Source organism: Esox lucius, chromosome 18 (genome assembly GCF_011004845.1).
Source record: "Esox lucius isolate fEsoLuc1 chromosome 18, fEsoLuc1.pri, whole genome shotgun sequence".
In the NCBI taxonomy this organism is placed as follows: Eukaryota; Metazoa; Chordata; class Actinopteri; order Esociformes; family Esocidae; genus Esox; species Esox lucius.
In genome coordinates, this window is record NC_047586.1 from 25,883,861 (window position 1) to 25,897,510 (window position 13,650).

The 13,650-nt window shown below is 40.1% G+C and overlaps 1 protein-coding gene across 3 annotated transcripts; it reads left to right on the plus strand.

Moving 5' to 3' along the window:
* The first annotated feature begins 632 nt into the window (after positions 1-632).
* LOC105030557 (zinc finger protein 572) lies at positions 633-12,984 on the plus strand. Of its 3 annotated transcripts, none has more exons than XM_020056071.3 (3): positions 633-1,068; positions 11,025-11,084; positions 11,175-12,984. In XM_020056071.3, the coding sequence occupies exons 2-3, from the start codon at positions 11,027-11,029 to the stop codon at positions 12,203-12,205; spliced, it is 1,089 nt and encodes a 362-aa protein (XP_019911630.2). In that variant the 5' UTR covers positions 633-1,068; positions 11,025-11,026; the 3' UTR covers positions 12,206-12,984. The 3 variants fall into 3 exon arrangements, with proteins under 3 accessions (XP_019911630.2, XP_019911629.2, XP_010902775.2); XM_020056070.2 differs by lacking the exon at positions 633-1,068 and adding an exon at positions 9,223-10,104; XM_010904473.3 differs by lacking the exon at positions 633-1,068 and adding an exon at positions 10,530-10,643.
* Positions 12,985-13,650: the final 666 nt, after the last annotated feature.

The following is a 13,650-nucleotide window of genomic DNA, read 5'->3' on the forward strand; positions in this document are numbered from 1 at the left end:
CCAAGTGGTCCTCGCTGAACCTGTAGGTCAGGACATATTGCTGTCCTTCAAGCAGCACAGGAACCAACCGGATTGAAAATCATGTGCAACTTTGCTGGTTAGCAGCTAAACTGTAACGTTAGCTGCCATAGGTCTCACTCAAAGCTTATTGTTATTAGCCAGCAAATAACTACAACCACATCCACAAATATTGTAATTTAGACAAAAGATTAGTTGTCATAAAATCGTTATTGGTGTCAGTAAAACCTTTATAATCGAACAGCTCGTTTGTGATATCTGCCTTGATAACTTGCGCAAGTAGCCGTGATCCAACTATGCTGCACGATTTAGACGTTTTTAGAAAAGAAAAGCTGCAATTTCAACATTTTCAAGCATTCAGTATTATAGCCACGTTACTAACGTTTGTAAGAAACCAAACTGTTTGTAAATCCGTCAAGGTTTCAGCAAAATAAGAGTATTTGTGTTATTGCTGATCGCTCACCTTACATCAGGTACCACAGAGCCCGCCAGGAAGCCTGCCTGTGACAAGATGGCCACCAGTGATGCCGGAAGTGACTGCGCCATTAGACGTCTAGCCTTTATATATGATGTCTATGTCGGATCCTACCAACACTTCTACTATGCACATAAACTATGGAACGCCAAAGGGGTCAGAATTCATGCGTTCAGAACGCTATTGTTTAGCGCCTACGGCTGTTAAGCATACGTCCGCGTCTGTTAAATAAGCGTGTTCGCCTGTTAGCAACGCTTATGTAAGGCCAAGTGAGTCAAATAATGACACATTACGGCGTCAAATGACATGCAAAATACGCCGTTCCCCAGTAACCCGCCATCCAAAACGCTGTTTCCCCTGTAAGCCGAAGTCGCTGATGTCAATAAGCGCCGTAATTTACGGCATTCAGTATCACTTAACGCCGTTATTAAGGTCAGTTTGGTTTCAATCCCTAATTTGGATCTTGCATCAATCACATGACTAGATTTCAACCAATCGCTGATGAGAACAACTTTGAAACATGAAAAAAATAACGAACACCAGCAAGTAAAACTGTTGGCCAAACTGCATTACCTGTAAGTGTGTTGGACATTTTCTTATGACTTTGGCTTACAACATGTAATAAGATTGTTTTAGTGCTGTGTATTACTGGCTAGATGTTGTGTTAGTAATGAAGCTAAAATGACATTTTCACTCTGAAGCTCTACATTGAATGGCAGCAACATTTATCTAACTACAGCTGGTTAGCTAGCTAGCTTGATGGTTACTGCAAATGGCTTTAATCGTTTTATTATCAAGTAGCTAGATTGTCTAGTTTGTTCTATGCTAACAGGCTGTGTCCAAATGCATACACTGGTTTTAGGTGTTGTGTGTTACATTTAGTGTCTGTCACCTTCATGAACTGGGGAAAGCTGGCTTTAGGTAGCTAGATAACTAGTGCCTTTAGTTATGACTGTTAGTTATTGCCACTGGAGTCCTCTTCCACTCCTCCATGACGACATCACGGAGCTGGTGGATGTTAGACGAAAGCCATGCAGACCAATTTGATGCAGTGTGTGGCGTATGGTCTGAGCATTGACAGGCTGACCCCCCACCCCTTCAACCTCTGCAGCAATGCTGGCAGCACTCATACGTCTATTTCCCAAAGACAACCTCTGGATGACGCTGAGCACGTCATAACCATTCACTCAACCTCTTTGGTCAACCATGGCGAGGCCTGTTGAGTGGAACCTGTCCTGTTAAACTGCTGTATGGTCTTGGCCACCATGCTGCAGCTCAGTTTCAGGGTCTTGGCAATCTTCTTATAGCCTAGGCCATCTTTATATAGAGCAACATTTATTTTTTCCATATCCTCAGTGTGCTTTGCCATGAGGTACCATGTTGAACTTCCAGTGTCCAGTATGAGGGAGTGTGAGAGCGATGACACCAAATTTAACACACCTGCTCCCCATTCACACCTGAGACCTTGTAACACTAACGAGTCACATGACACCGGGGAGGGAAAATGGCTAATGGGGCACAATTTGGACATTTTCACTTAGGGGTGTGCTCACAGACATTAATGGCTGTGTGTTGAGTTATTTTGAGGGGACAGCAAATTGACACTGTTATAGAAGCTGTACACTCACTACTTTACATTGTAGCAAAGTGTCATTTCTTCAGTGTTGTCACATGAAAATATATACTCAAATATTTACAAAAATGTGAGGGGTCTACTCACTTTTGTGAGATACTGGAATACCTCACATGGTCATTGTAAAACTAAAGTCTGTTTAGAGCCCTGCTGAATTGTGTTGTGCACCTTTTAAGAGGGCATGGGACAGTTGGAGTGTATAAACACATGGTTTGAGAGAAGTGTCATGTGAGATGTTGACTGGACAGAAATTAACTGTGCCTATTCTAGCTGTAGGAATGAATATACAGATGTAAGTGTAATTAATTGTTATGGCATATTAAAAGACCTGGTACAAAATATTTTTTCACAAGTTACAAATGGGTTACTTTAAATAAATTGCATTTCAGGTTGTATTTATGTAAGATCATTATCTAACTTCTTCCAAATGTAAGTTCCCTTTCAGTACACCGTGGCAATGCAATATTGTTTGCTGGGAAATTATTAAATGAGCAAAATATCTAGTAGGATTGACTATGTGGTTTGTGCTTTAAAACAAACAGGAGATTATATTGCCATGTACAGTCATGGCCAAAAGTGTTGTCACCCCTGAAATTATTCCAGAAAATCAAGTATTTCTCACAGAAAAGTATTGCATTAACACATTTCTTGCTATACACATGTTTATTCCCGTTGTGTGTATTGGAACAAAAAAAAAAAAGAAGGAAAAAAGCTAATTGGACATAATTGCACACAAAGCCCCAAAAATGGGCTGGACAAAATTCTTGGGACCCTTTCCAAATTGTGGATAAATAAGATTGTTTCAAGCATGTGATGCTCCTTTAAACTCACCTGGGGCAAGTAACAGGTGTGGGCAATATAAAAGTCACACCTGAAAGCAGATAAAAAGGAGAGAAGTTGACTTAGTCTGTGCATTGTGTGTACCACACTAAGCATGGACAACAGAAAGAGGAGAAGAGAACTGTCTGAGGACTAGAGAACCAAAATTGTGGAAAAACATCAACATTCTCAAGGTTACAAGTCCATCTCCAGAGATCTACACTCACCTAAAGGATTATTACGAACACCATACTAATACTGTGTTTGACCCCCTTTCGCCTTCAGAGCTGCCTTAATTCTACGTGGCATTGATTCAACAAGGTGCTGAAACCATTCTTTAGAAATGTTGGCCCATATTGATAGGATAGCATCTTGCAGTTGATGGAGATTTGTGGGATGCACATCCAGGGCATGAAGCTCCCGTTACACCACATCCCAAAGATGCTCTATTGGGTTGAGATCTGGTTACTGTGGGGGCCATTTCAGTACAGTGAACTCATTGTCATGTTCAAGAAATCAATTTGAAATGATACAAGCTTTGTGACATGGTGCATTATTCTGCTGGAAGTAGCCATCAGAGGATGGTTACATGGTGGTCATAAAGGGATGGACATGGTCAGAAACAATGCTCAGGTAGGCTGTGGCATTTAAACGATGCCCAATTTGCACTAATGGGCCTAAAGTATGCCAAGAAAACATCCATTACACCACCACCACCAGCCTGCACAGTGGTAACAAGGCATGATGGATCCATGTTCTCATTCTGTTTACGCCAAATTCTGACTCTACCATCTGAATGTCTCAACAGAAATCGAGACTCATCAGACCAGGCAACATTCTTCCAGTCTTCAACTGTCCAATTTTGGTGAGCTCGTGCAAATTGTAGCCTCTTTTTCCTATTTGTAGTGGATATGAGTGGTACCCGGTGGGGTCTTCTGCTGTTGTAGCCCTTCCGCCTCAAGGTTGTGCATGTTGTGGCTTCACAAATGCTTTGCTGCATACCTCGGTTGTAATGAGTGGTTATTTCAGTCAAAGTTGCTCTTCTATCAGCTTGAATCAGTCGGCCCATTCTCCTCTGACCTCTAGGGATGTAACGATATAAAAATCTCACGGTACGATACAATTTCGATATTGACCTCACGGTACGATATTTATTGCGGTATTGTGGAAAAGCTCACGGTATGGTTAAACTTAAATAAAATAGTCAGTCAAAAAGCCTTTTAAAAAAACTTACCTATCATTTAGCTTATGTTCACATTTTTCATCAGAAAGATCAAAATATCTACATTGCAAGGGAGAAGAAAAAAAAAACAGTAAAAAAAAAAATCCTTAAACAGTCTGGCAAAAAGCCTTCTGAAAAACACTTGTTTGTGTTTCCCGTGTTGTATCGCAGTTTACTGTGGCAGTGCTTGCACATAGTCCATTGTCTGTCCACCACCTTCTCTCCTTTTGCGTTTTTTGACACTGCGAAACCAAAATGTTTCCAGACATCTGATTTAAAAGCTGCAGGGGCTGGCACAATCTCAACTTCGGGGTTGTTGTTTTCATCCTTACAAGTATCGCTGTCGGCCATGCTGGCTTGCTGTGAGCTTGTGTGGACAGCGTGCAGTGTGCAATCCTATTGGCTTAACAATGGTTGTTGTGACGACGCAGCGCAAAGGATCATGGTCTATGTAGTTAACAATGATTTGTTCCGCGGGACTGTGTTTATTCCTCTTGCTTTTTGACGGACACCTGTCCTTTTAATATTGTAACCCAACCACGACGATATCGACACACGTTTACCACCGCGATAGCGCGATATCGTCAATATTGTTACATCCCTACTGACTTCTAGCATCAACAAGGCATTTTCGCCCACAGTCTGCCGTGTACTGGATGTTTTTCCCTTTTCACACCATTCTTTGTAAACCCTAGAAATGGTTGTGCGTGAAAATCCCAGTAACTGAGCAGATTGTGAAATACTCAGACCGGCCCGTCTGGCACCAATAACCATGCCACGCTCAAAATTGCTTAAATCACCTTTCTTTCCCATTCTGACATTCATTTTGGAGTTCAGGAGATTGTCTTGACCAGGACCACACCCCTAACTGCATTGAAGCAACTGCCATGTGATTGGTTGATTAAATAATTGCAATAATGAGAAATTGAACAGGTGTTCCTGATAATCCTTTAGGTGAGTGTAGATGTTCTTTTGTCCACAGTGCGCAGCATTATCAAGAAGTTGCCAAAATGTACTTGAGTAAGCCAAAATCCTTCTGGGAAAACGTCTTGTGGACAGATGAGACCAAGATCAAGCTTTTTGGTAAAGCACATCATTCTACTGTTTACCGAAAACGGAATGAGGCCTACATAGAAAGGAACACAGTACCTACAGTCAAATATGGTGGAGGTTCAAAGATGTTTTGGGGTTATTTTGCTGCCTCTGGCACTGGGTGCCTTGACTGTGTGCAAGGCATCATGAAATCTGAGGATTACCAAAGGCTTTTGGGTCGCAATGTAGGGCCCAGTGTCAAAAAGCTGCGTTTGCGAGACCGTGGGTCTTCCAGCAGGACAATGACCCCAAACATACTTCAAAAAGCACACAGAAATGGATGGCAACAAAGTGCTGGAGAGATCTGAAGTGGCCAGCAATGAGTCCAGATCTAAATCCCATTGAACACCTGTGGAGAGATCTTAATATTGCTGTTGGGAAAAGGCGCCCTTCCAATATGAGAGATCTGGAGCAGTTTGCAAAGGAAGAGTGGTCCACAATTCCGGGTGAGAGGTGTAAGAAGCTTATTGATGGTTATAGGAAGCGATTGATTTGTTATTTTTCCAAAGGGTGTGCAACCAAATATTAAGTTAAGGGTGCCAAGAATTTCGTCCAGTCCATTTTTGGAGTTGTGTGCAATTATGTCTAATTTGCTTTTTTTCCTTTTTTAATTTTTTGTTCCAATACACACAAGTGGAATAATTGGCCTTTTATTGTGGCTAGCCTAAGGCACACCTGTGCAATAATCATGCTGTCTAATCAGCATCTTGATTTGCCCAACCTGTGAGGTGGATAGATTATCTCGGCAAAGGAAAAGTGCTCACTAACACAGATTTGTGAACATTATTTGAGAGAGAGAGAGAGAGAGAGTCCTTTTGTGTACATAGAGAAAGTCTTTGAGTTCAGCTCATGATAAATGGGGGCAAAAACAAGTGTTGCGTTTATAATTTTGTTCAATGTAGATACTTTACTGGTAGTACGTAGTATGCAATTTGAGATTCAGCCATAGTCTAGGCCTATGTCAATTAACTATTGGCTTTTGAAGACTGAGTGGTAAGACTTGCTTTTCTTAACTTGTTTATTCCTATTGATATATTCTTTGGAAATAAATGAAACACGTCAATTGATGCCTGGTCACAATGACAGAAAAAAGTCTGAACTTATGTTTCCGAACACTGACAGGATAAACGTGATGTGAGCGAGAAAATACACGGAACGGTCTTTTGGGATTCTGTTTCCGCCTGTTGGACAATCTTTGAAACACAGCTAAACGCTTGACAGTTAGCCTGCGAGGGAGCAGGCTAGTTCAGAGGTATGTTACCTTGGTTACTGTGCTGGTACTCCAATAAGCCGCATTAATGGAATGGAACTCTCACTTAAATGAACCAGACTTATCGAAATAAGCCTGGATTTTCCTTTATCTGCCTTGATGGAATACCCCACGGGTATGTGTATGTATATATATTTATTATATTTCTTTTTCAGGGAGTCGGCGGGAGAATAGCAGTTTACGGTCAATAAAATCTGGCAACCTTGCATACAGGACCACACAGGTCCTGACACTGCGGAGACGAGTAACGTGGAAAAACAAGTGGATCCTAGTTTTCTTTAAACACCCAACCTTAATAACCTCAAAGTACATCCAGACCACATATACTTTTTTTCAATTTTTCAGGGGACTTCTAGTAGCCTAGAATTACAGACTTTTTAAAAGAGAGATCGCGAAAGACCATCAGATTAGGGAATGTACTGACACTAAAAACATGACGCTATATATGCAGTGTAAATCTATTTACAATTCACATTTTTAAATCATTAACAATATAAGTATATGAACATTAGATCAGCAACAGCAGCAGATCCTAGTACAGCTGAAGAAAGTCGAGAGATTGATATTATCAATGTGGTGTCAAGGCAAGTGTGGAAATACAAATTACGTGCTAAGGCTGTAATATATACAGCTCTTTTGTTTTTCATGCAAGTATATATTAACAAGAACATAGCGTAACAATGAAAATAGACAACTGTAATACTGACTTGGATTAATGATATAGCTGAGAGATTTCATATTTCTTTTTAAATAATATGTTAATAGGTCTATGTTAAAAATATGTTAAATATATTGCTTGCAGTGTATTTTGCTAGTTACGTTACTTAGTTACTTGCAGTAGAAAGTAAGGCGTTAAGTTACTTAGTTACTTTAATAAGAGACGTCCTTTGATTCTATATTCACGTGTTGGTCACTTATTTGCAAAAGGCACACATTTAATGGCACGTCGTATAATTATGTAGTCAGGTATTACGTAGTCAGTGTTACTCAACAGCATATAACATTAGCCTATCAATCATTATACAGCAAGAGTGACCAATCCTATTATCTCAAGTAATTTTATACCATAATGCCAAATAATATTTTCGTTTTATTTTTAAATCAAGAATCTCTTAAATCAATAGATTTTGTATTGCAAGTGCCTCCATATTTTCAGGCCAGGCTTATACAGCCTATATGTGCAGACTTCAATACTAGATAGATCCATTGTGGTGAACAATGAAGGGGAAAAAAATTACAGCTGAAGCATTGTACACTGATAAACATACCTTTTCAAAAAGAAAATAACAATTTGAAATCTCTTTGCAATAATGTGCATAATCCATTAATGTTTCATGACATTATTCAGAGGTGAATAATAACTAAATCTGTTTTTGAAATGATTCAGAAAATCAGAAAATTTAGAATCCGAACGTGTATTTAGATGTTTTTTTACTATAAAATATAGTTGACAAAGAAAAATGTTTCTCTGCTTATATAAACAACCAATATTAAACCACTATTTACACCTCCAATATTCAAAAACAATCTGGCCTACATAACGGGGGTATTTCAGAAAGCAGGGATAACATACACAGAGTTAAAACCACAACTCTGGGTTGACTAACTCTGAGCTGTCAAACTCAGAGGTGACTGTTTCAGAACAGGTGGTAACAATTAGTTCAGTCAACTCTGAGTTAAGTTAACCTTGAGTAAAGCAGGTGCACAAGGAGATAAACAGCCATCATCAGTGGAACGCAGATAATGTGATTCACCATAGTAACAGGGGAAAATGGTCACAAACCCCATACTTCTCCCCAGTGTAGTTGGATATATATGAATGCACATGCCGAATATGAGAATATATTCAAGAGAAAAGCAATACAGTATCAGAAGAACGTGAGCTGGCGTGGTAGAAAATTGCTGACTGAGACAATACAAAAAGTCGCATCTCGAGTTTTCCACTCATTAAACATTTATATAATGTGTGGGTGTACTATCATGTTCAGAGTTTAATTATCAAATGCACCAAATAACACAGCGTCCTTCTGAACAGTGACATTCTTTTGACATGGCACACATCTACGTAGTATTAAGAAATATATAAAGCAAAAATATAGCAATAATATACATAAAAATGTAAACTAGCAGCAATGTTTAAAGAGAGTAGGGTGGGAAATAGGAACAATATGGATAGAAGTATTGAATATTATAAATATCAGTGTAATATGCCTATGAATGGTACATACAAAAGTTGAAAATTGTAATTTAAATTAAATGTACATAGAAAGACATCAGAGTATTTTGAATGTTCATGTGTAATCAGTATGATCATAGATCATTGTTGCAAGTTGAGGAGCCTTATGGCATGAGGGAAAAAACTGTGAGTCTGGAAGTGTGTGCTCCGATGCTCCGGTAGTGTCAACTAGACGGCAGTAGTGGTGTGAATAGACCATAGCAGCGGCTGTAGTCTTTGATGTTCCATGCTTTCCTAAGGCATCATGTACAGTAGCTGCCTTGCATGGAGGGGTGATGGCAGACAATATATTTAAGTAGTAAGTGACATTTTTTAAGCAAAAAATAAGTACAATTCTCTATCACCCCTGGAAACCCAAAAATATTAACTGATTTGTGCTTCAAGTCTCAAAGCTTCCTACTAAATCAACTGATTACTGCTTAGACTGTTACCTGCAATTCTGTGGAATAATTTTTTTATGAGTCTTGTGTGTCTGTGACATAGGAACACTACTAAAGTGTACAGAACACGTTTCAGTGCAAGAGTCACATCTCTGACAGCCTGACAGAGACGGTTGCCTTAGACATATGCTCAGCGTCACCAATGTTATACAGAAAACTGCAACACAAAGAATTTGATAGCATGTCCACCATGTATCATAAGAATGCAATGAGGGCTGAGAATATTTTTCAGATAAATGATTGATTGTGCAGAAAATAATCATTAGGGAATGATAAAACATCCAAGCAGGGTCTGATCACTCTCTCCCGACTGAGATTTCTGCTGAGAATTTGTGCTTCTACTGGCTCTTTGAGAAAAGGACTCGCCCTGTCTGACACATTCATGAGTATTACAAACTCAGGGTTAGTTGGATAATAGCTTCATGGAGTATGGTGCTATAGTAACTAACTCAGAGAACTGCTGAACTGGCTCTTTGAAACCGTAAACCCAGAGTTTCCATCAACTCTGAGTCAACTAACTCTAGGTTTTCACTAAACCTGCTTTCTGAAATACCCCCAATATGTCATATTAAATTTTGTCCAGCAGATGTCTCTACTGTGCACTGTGTTGGAAAGCTTCTAGGCAGTGAAGCGTTTTTTCAAAAGAAGTCTCATTGGTTCAGAAAGCCTGGATTTCCTATCCCTAGTCTGGGGTGAAACACAACCGACTGGGTTTTTAAACCAAGGGAAGCGTGATGTGATTGGGCTGTGAAAACATGAGCAGGTGGTGCAATCAGGAGGAGTTTCCACTTATTGGTCCCCCTCAGCAATGGAGCAAGTGAACTGATGTCGGACAGGAGAAACACCAACGAGCAACAATCAGGAACATAAGGGACACCTGTATCCATAACAACATTAAGGCAAATACACTACTTTTCCTGATTTGAACACTATGTGCTTTCATTATTAACAGACAATAAACATACCAATGATCCTGTGATCATTTTTTATTAGCAACAGTCTAATTGATGCATTGCCCTATGACAGCATATAGCCATTTTGCATTCATACCTATAACAAATGTAATAGTTTTTTTAGATTTGCATCCAGAGTTAAGGTTGCATCCAGAGTTAATGGATTTTTCAAGGGCCAATGATTCTCATTGATGCCTGTGGCAATCGAAGCAGCTGCCTGTTGGTTACTGTGACATTTACTGGATAGACTGTTGGCTAGCATTTCATTAATGATGCATTAGGTTATAGGAGACAAGTCATGTCCCATTGTTGATCCATTTTATTTTTTTGTCTGATTTAATTTTTTTTAAATATAAATCTCCAGCACATGGCTAATGTCTGTCTGTGTCCATTTTGTTATTGTGATATTGATGTATGCATAAATAGGTTGAATTAATTCCACTGCAACCATCCATGTGACTGTAAACCTCAAGCTTTGGCCAAAGGTTTGGAACTTTTGCACTTTCTTCAAAAAACTTACAATTGTCTTACAACTTTTTGGGAAAGGAAAGAAAAAGGTGCATTGGTCTCTTGATCTTTTCAAGAGCTGTATCTTATCTTTCCAATAGCATCCTGTATTATTCAACCACCTTGCCATGTTGGAATTTTCCTGTACCTCCTTCACTTCCAATTCTTCCAAAGCTGAAAGTGAATATTATCAACAGTGTAGGGACAAATTAGAATCTTTTACATTCAGATAGTGGCATTTGACACTGACAGGTGTGCGCATAAAAAAATTGTTTACTAATAAACTTATAGCTTCTATGCTCCAGTTAGACTAAGAGATATTTGAGTTTCAATTAATCTAAAACATCAACTCATTACAGTGATGGAACAGAACAAATCCAGAGACGTTGGCCCACAGGAGAAAGGCAGTTTTCCAGAGCGTGAGTTTCAAGGAATAAATTACATTTTCAATTAGTTTTATTTTCATACAGAATTAACCAGTATTAAATCTCCTTGCATTTGTCTCTCAGCCAAGGTACTGATGCTACCAGTAAACATCATCTTTGATTATGAGGACGATGAGGCCGACTCCTCAAGAGATGAAGAGCAGTGTTTATCAGGGGACATCAGTGATTTACAGTTTTCCAGTGAGAATGAGGATGGGAATGAAGACTCCACCTTTGAAAAGAGAAGTCCCTCATCCAACGAAGCAATGTCTTCCACCAGCACCATGGAGTTTACCATGACCGAGGAGGAGGAAGAAAAGGATGAAGACAAACGGACAGCTCAGTTAAGCCATAACATTGTCTCCAGGGAAAATGTCCTCATTGCAAATTCTGTGACAAAAAAAACTGATCAGGTCACTGACGCAAAAAGGCATGTCAGGTTCCCAATGAAGACCATGCCACATTGGGAGGAAGATGTAAAGATGAACACCTGGAGAGCAGGCAAATATTCAGTGGTCCGCAAAGACTACTACTGCCTAGAGTGCTCCTACAGAAGCAGCAACTCTTATAACCTGAAGCTGCATGAGAGGACTCACACAGATGAGAGGCCCTACGCTTGCCCAAAATGTCGAGCTAGCTTCCGCACCCAGAGCCACCTCAACCGCCACATCACGCATGTAGACTGCAGTGCCAGGTTACAGAGGGTGGATGGTCAGCCCCAGAAATGTGTGGTCCGCCAGCGCAGGGGGGAGGTGGCAGAGTTGCGGTGTGAGAGCTGCGACTACTCCACCGCCCAATCCTACAACATGAAGGTGCACCAGCGTATACACACCGACGAGAGACCCTACAGGTGTGATATATGCGACGCCGCCTTCCGTACCAGCAGTCACCTGCACAGGCACACACGCAACCACCAACGTGCCGCACAGCCCAAGCCTACACCTGTTGCACTTGTTTTCCCACGTACACCTACACCTGACGCACCTGCTGTCCCTTGTGCATCTACACCTGACACACACACAGTCCCTCGTGCACCTACACCCGAAGCACCCGCTGTCCCTCGTACACCTGCACCCGAAGCACTCGCTGTCCCTCGTACATACACACCTGTCTAAAAGGCAATACGGTCACCCACCCAAACTAAGAACTGCACAGGTCAAAAAGGAAATGCATGCTCTTAACCAAAAAGCCTGATCCACCCCTTGCACAAACAAAAATTGTGCCTGTTCCTGCTAAGCTAAAAAAAAAAAAGCTGTGCTAGACCAGTAGCTTGTAAATTATCACTGCATTTGTTATAAACAAAAGGTAGTTCCAAATGTATTGTCTGTTTAACAATATATATGGTAAAATATACATGATGTGTTCAGATATTTAGGCTACCCAGTCTGTTGACAGTATGGCCAGTTTAACTTATCAGTCTTTATTGTGCTTACAACTTACTATTAAAGTTCTCAACTTTTAGTTTTTAGGAATATTAAGGGTAGTGAGAGTATGTTAGTATACTTTTATAACTTCAAGCTGAGTTGCTATAGCTGGATAGTTGACCAGATTGGTTTTCCCATAAGAAACTTTCAAGATGGAGCCAAGATGGATCTGCTGTTACATTATTCTTATTTCATACACTTCAGAGTCCATCGGAGTGAAATAACCCACAGGTCGTGATCTATCCATTGACTGCTTTCCAATTGGAATGTCACACCCATTTTGGTCTCTTCATTTGACATTGGTCTGTTCTCTATATCTTCTTTAGCCATAGACAGTTTGTACAGTAGAGGGTTTGTTTGCACAAGTGAGCTAATAAATTGTAGCTCAGCAATTTATATCATATTTTTATTGGAAATATTGTATTGTATTCCTTGTATTCTAAATAAATGGGAACATCACCCAAAAACAAGTATGTTTGGAGAGCACTATCTGTGGACAAGTCATGGATGGCTTTCTCCTATGCCAGCAGCTTTTCATAGGGAGCTGATTGATATTGATTGATTGGTGCAACAGTATTTACAGTATTTTCAACCAATCGCTGTATGGACATTAAATATAAATGGCTCATTAACATTTTAATGGCTTAATGTTAGAATTAATACCATTTGCCGTCTTAAACGAGACACAAGCAAACACAATCGGATGAAAATGCTCATTTTACTTAATGCATATACACTCACCTAAAGGATTATTAGGAACACCATACTAATACTGTGTTTGACCCCCTTTGGCCTTCAGAACTGCCTTAATTCTACGTGCCATTGATTCAACAAGGTGCTGAAAGCATTCTTTAGAAATGTTGGCCCATATTGATAGGATAGCATCTTGCAGTTGATGGAGATTTGTGGGATGCACATCCAGGGCACGAAGCTCCCGTTCCACCACATCCCAAAGATGCTCTACTGGGTTTAGATCTGGTGACTGTGGGGGCCATTTCAGTACAGTGAACTCATTGTCATGTTCAAGAAACCAATTTGAAATGATTTGAGCTTTGTGACATGGTGCATTATCCTGCTGGAAGTAGCCATCAGAGGATGGGTACATGGTGGTCATAAAGGGATGGACATGGTCAGAA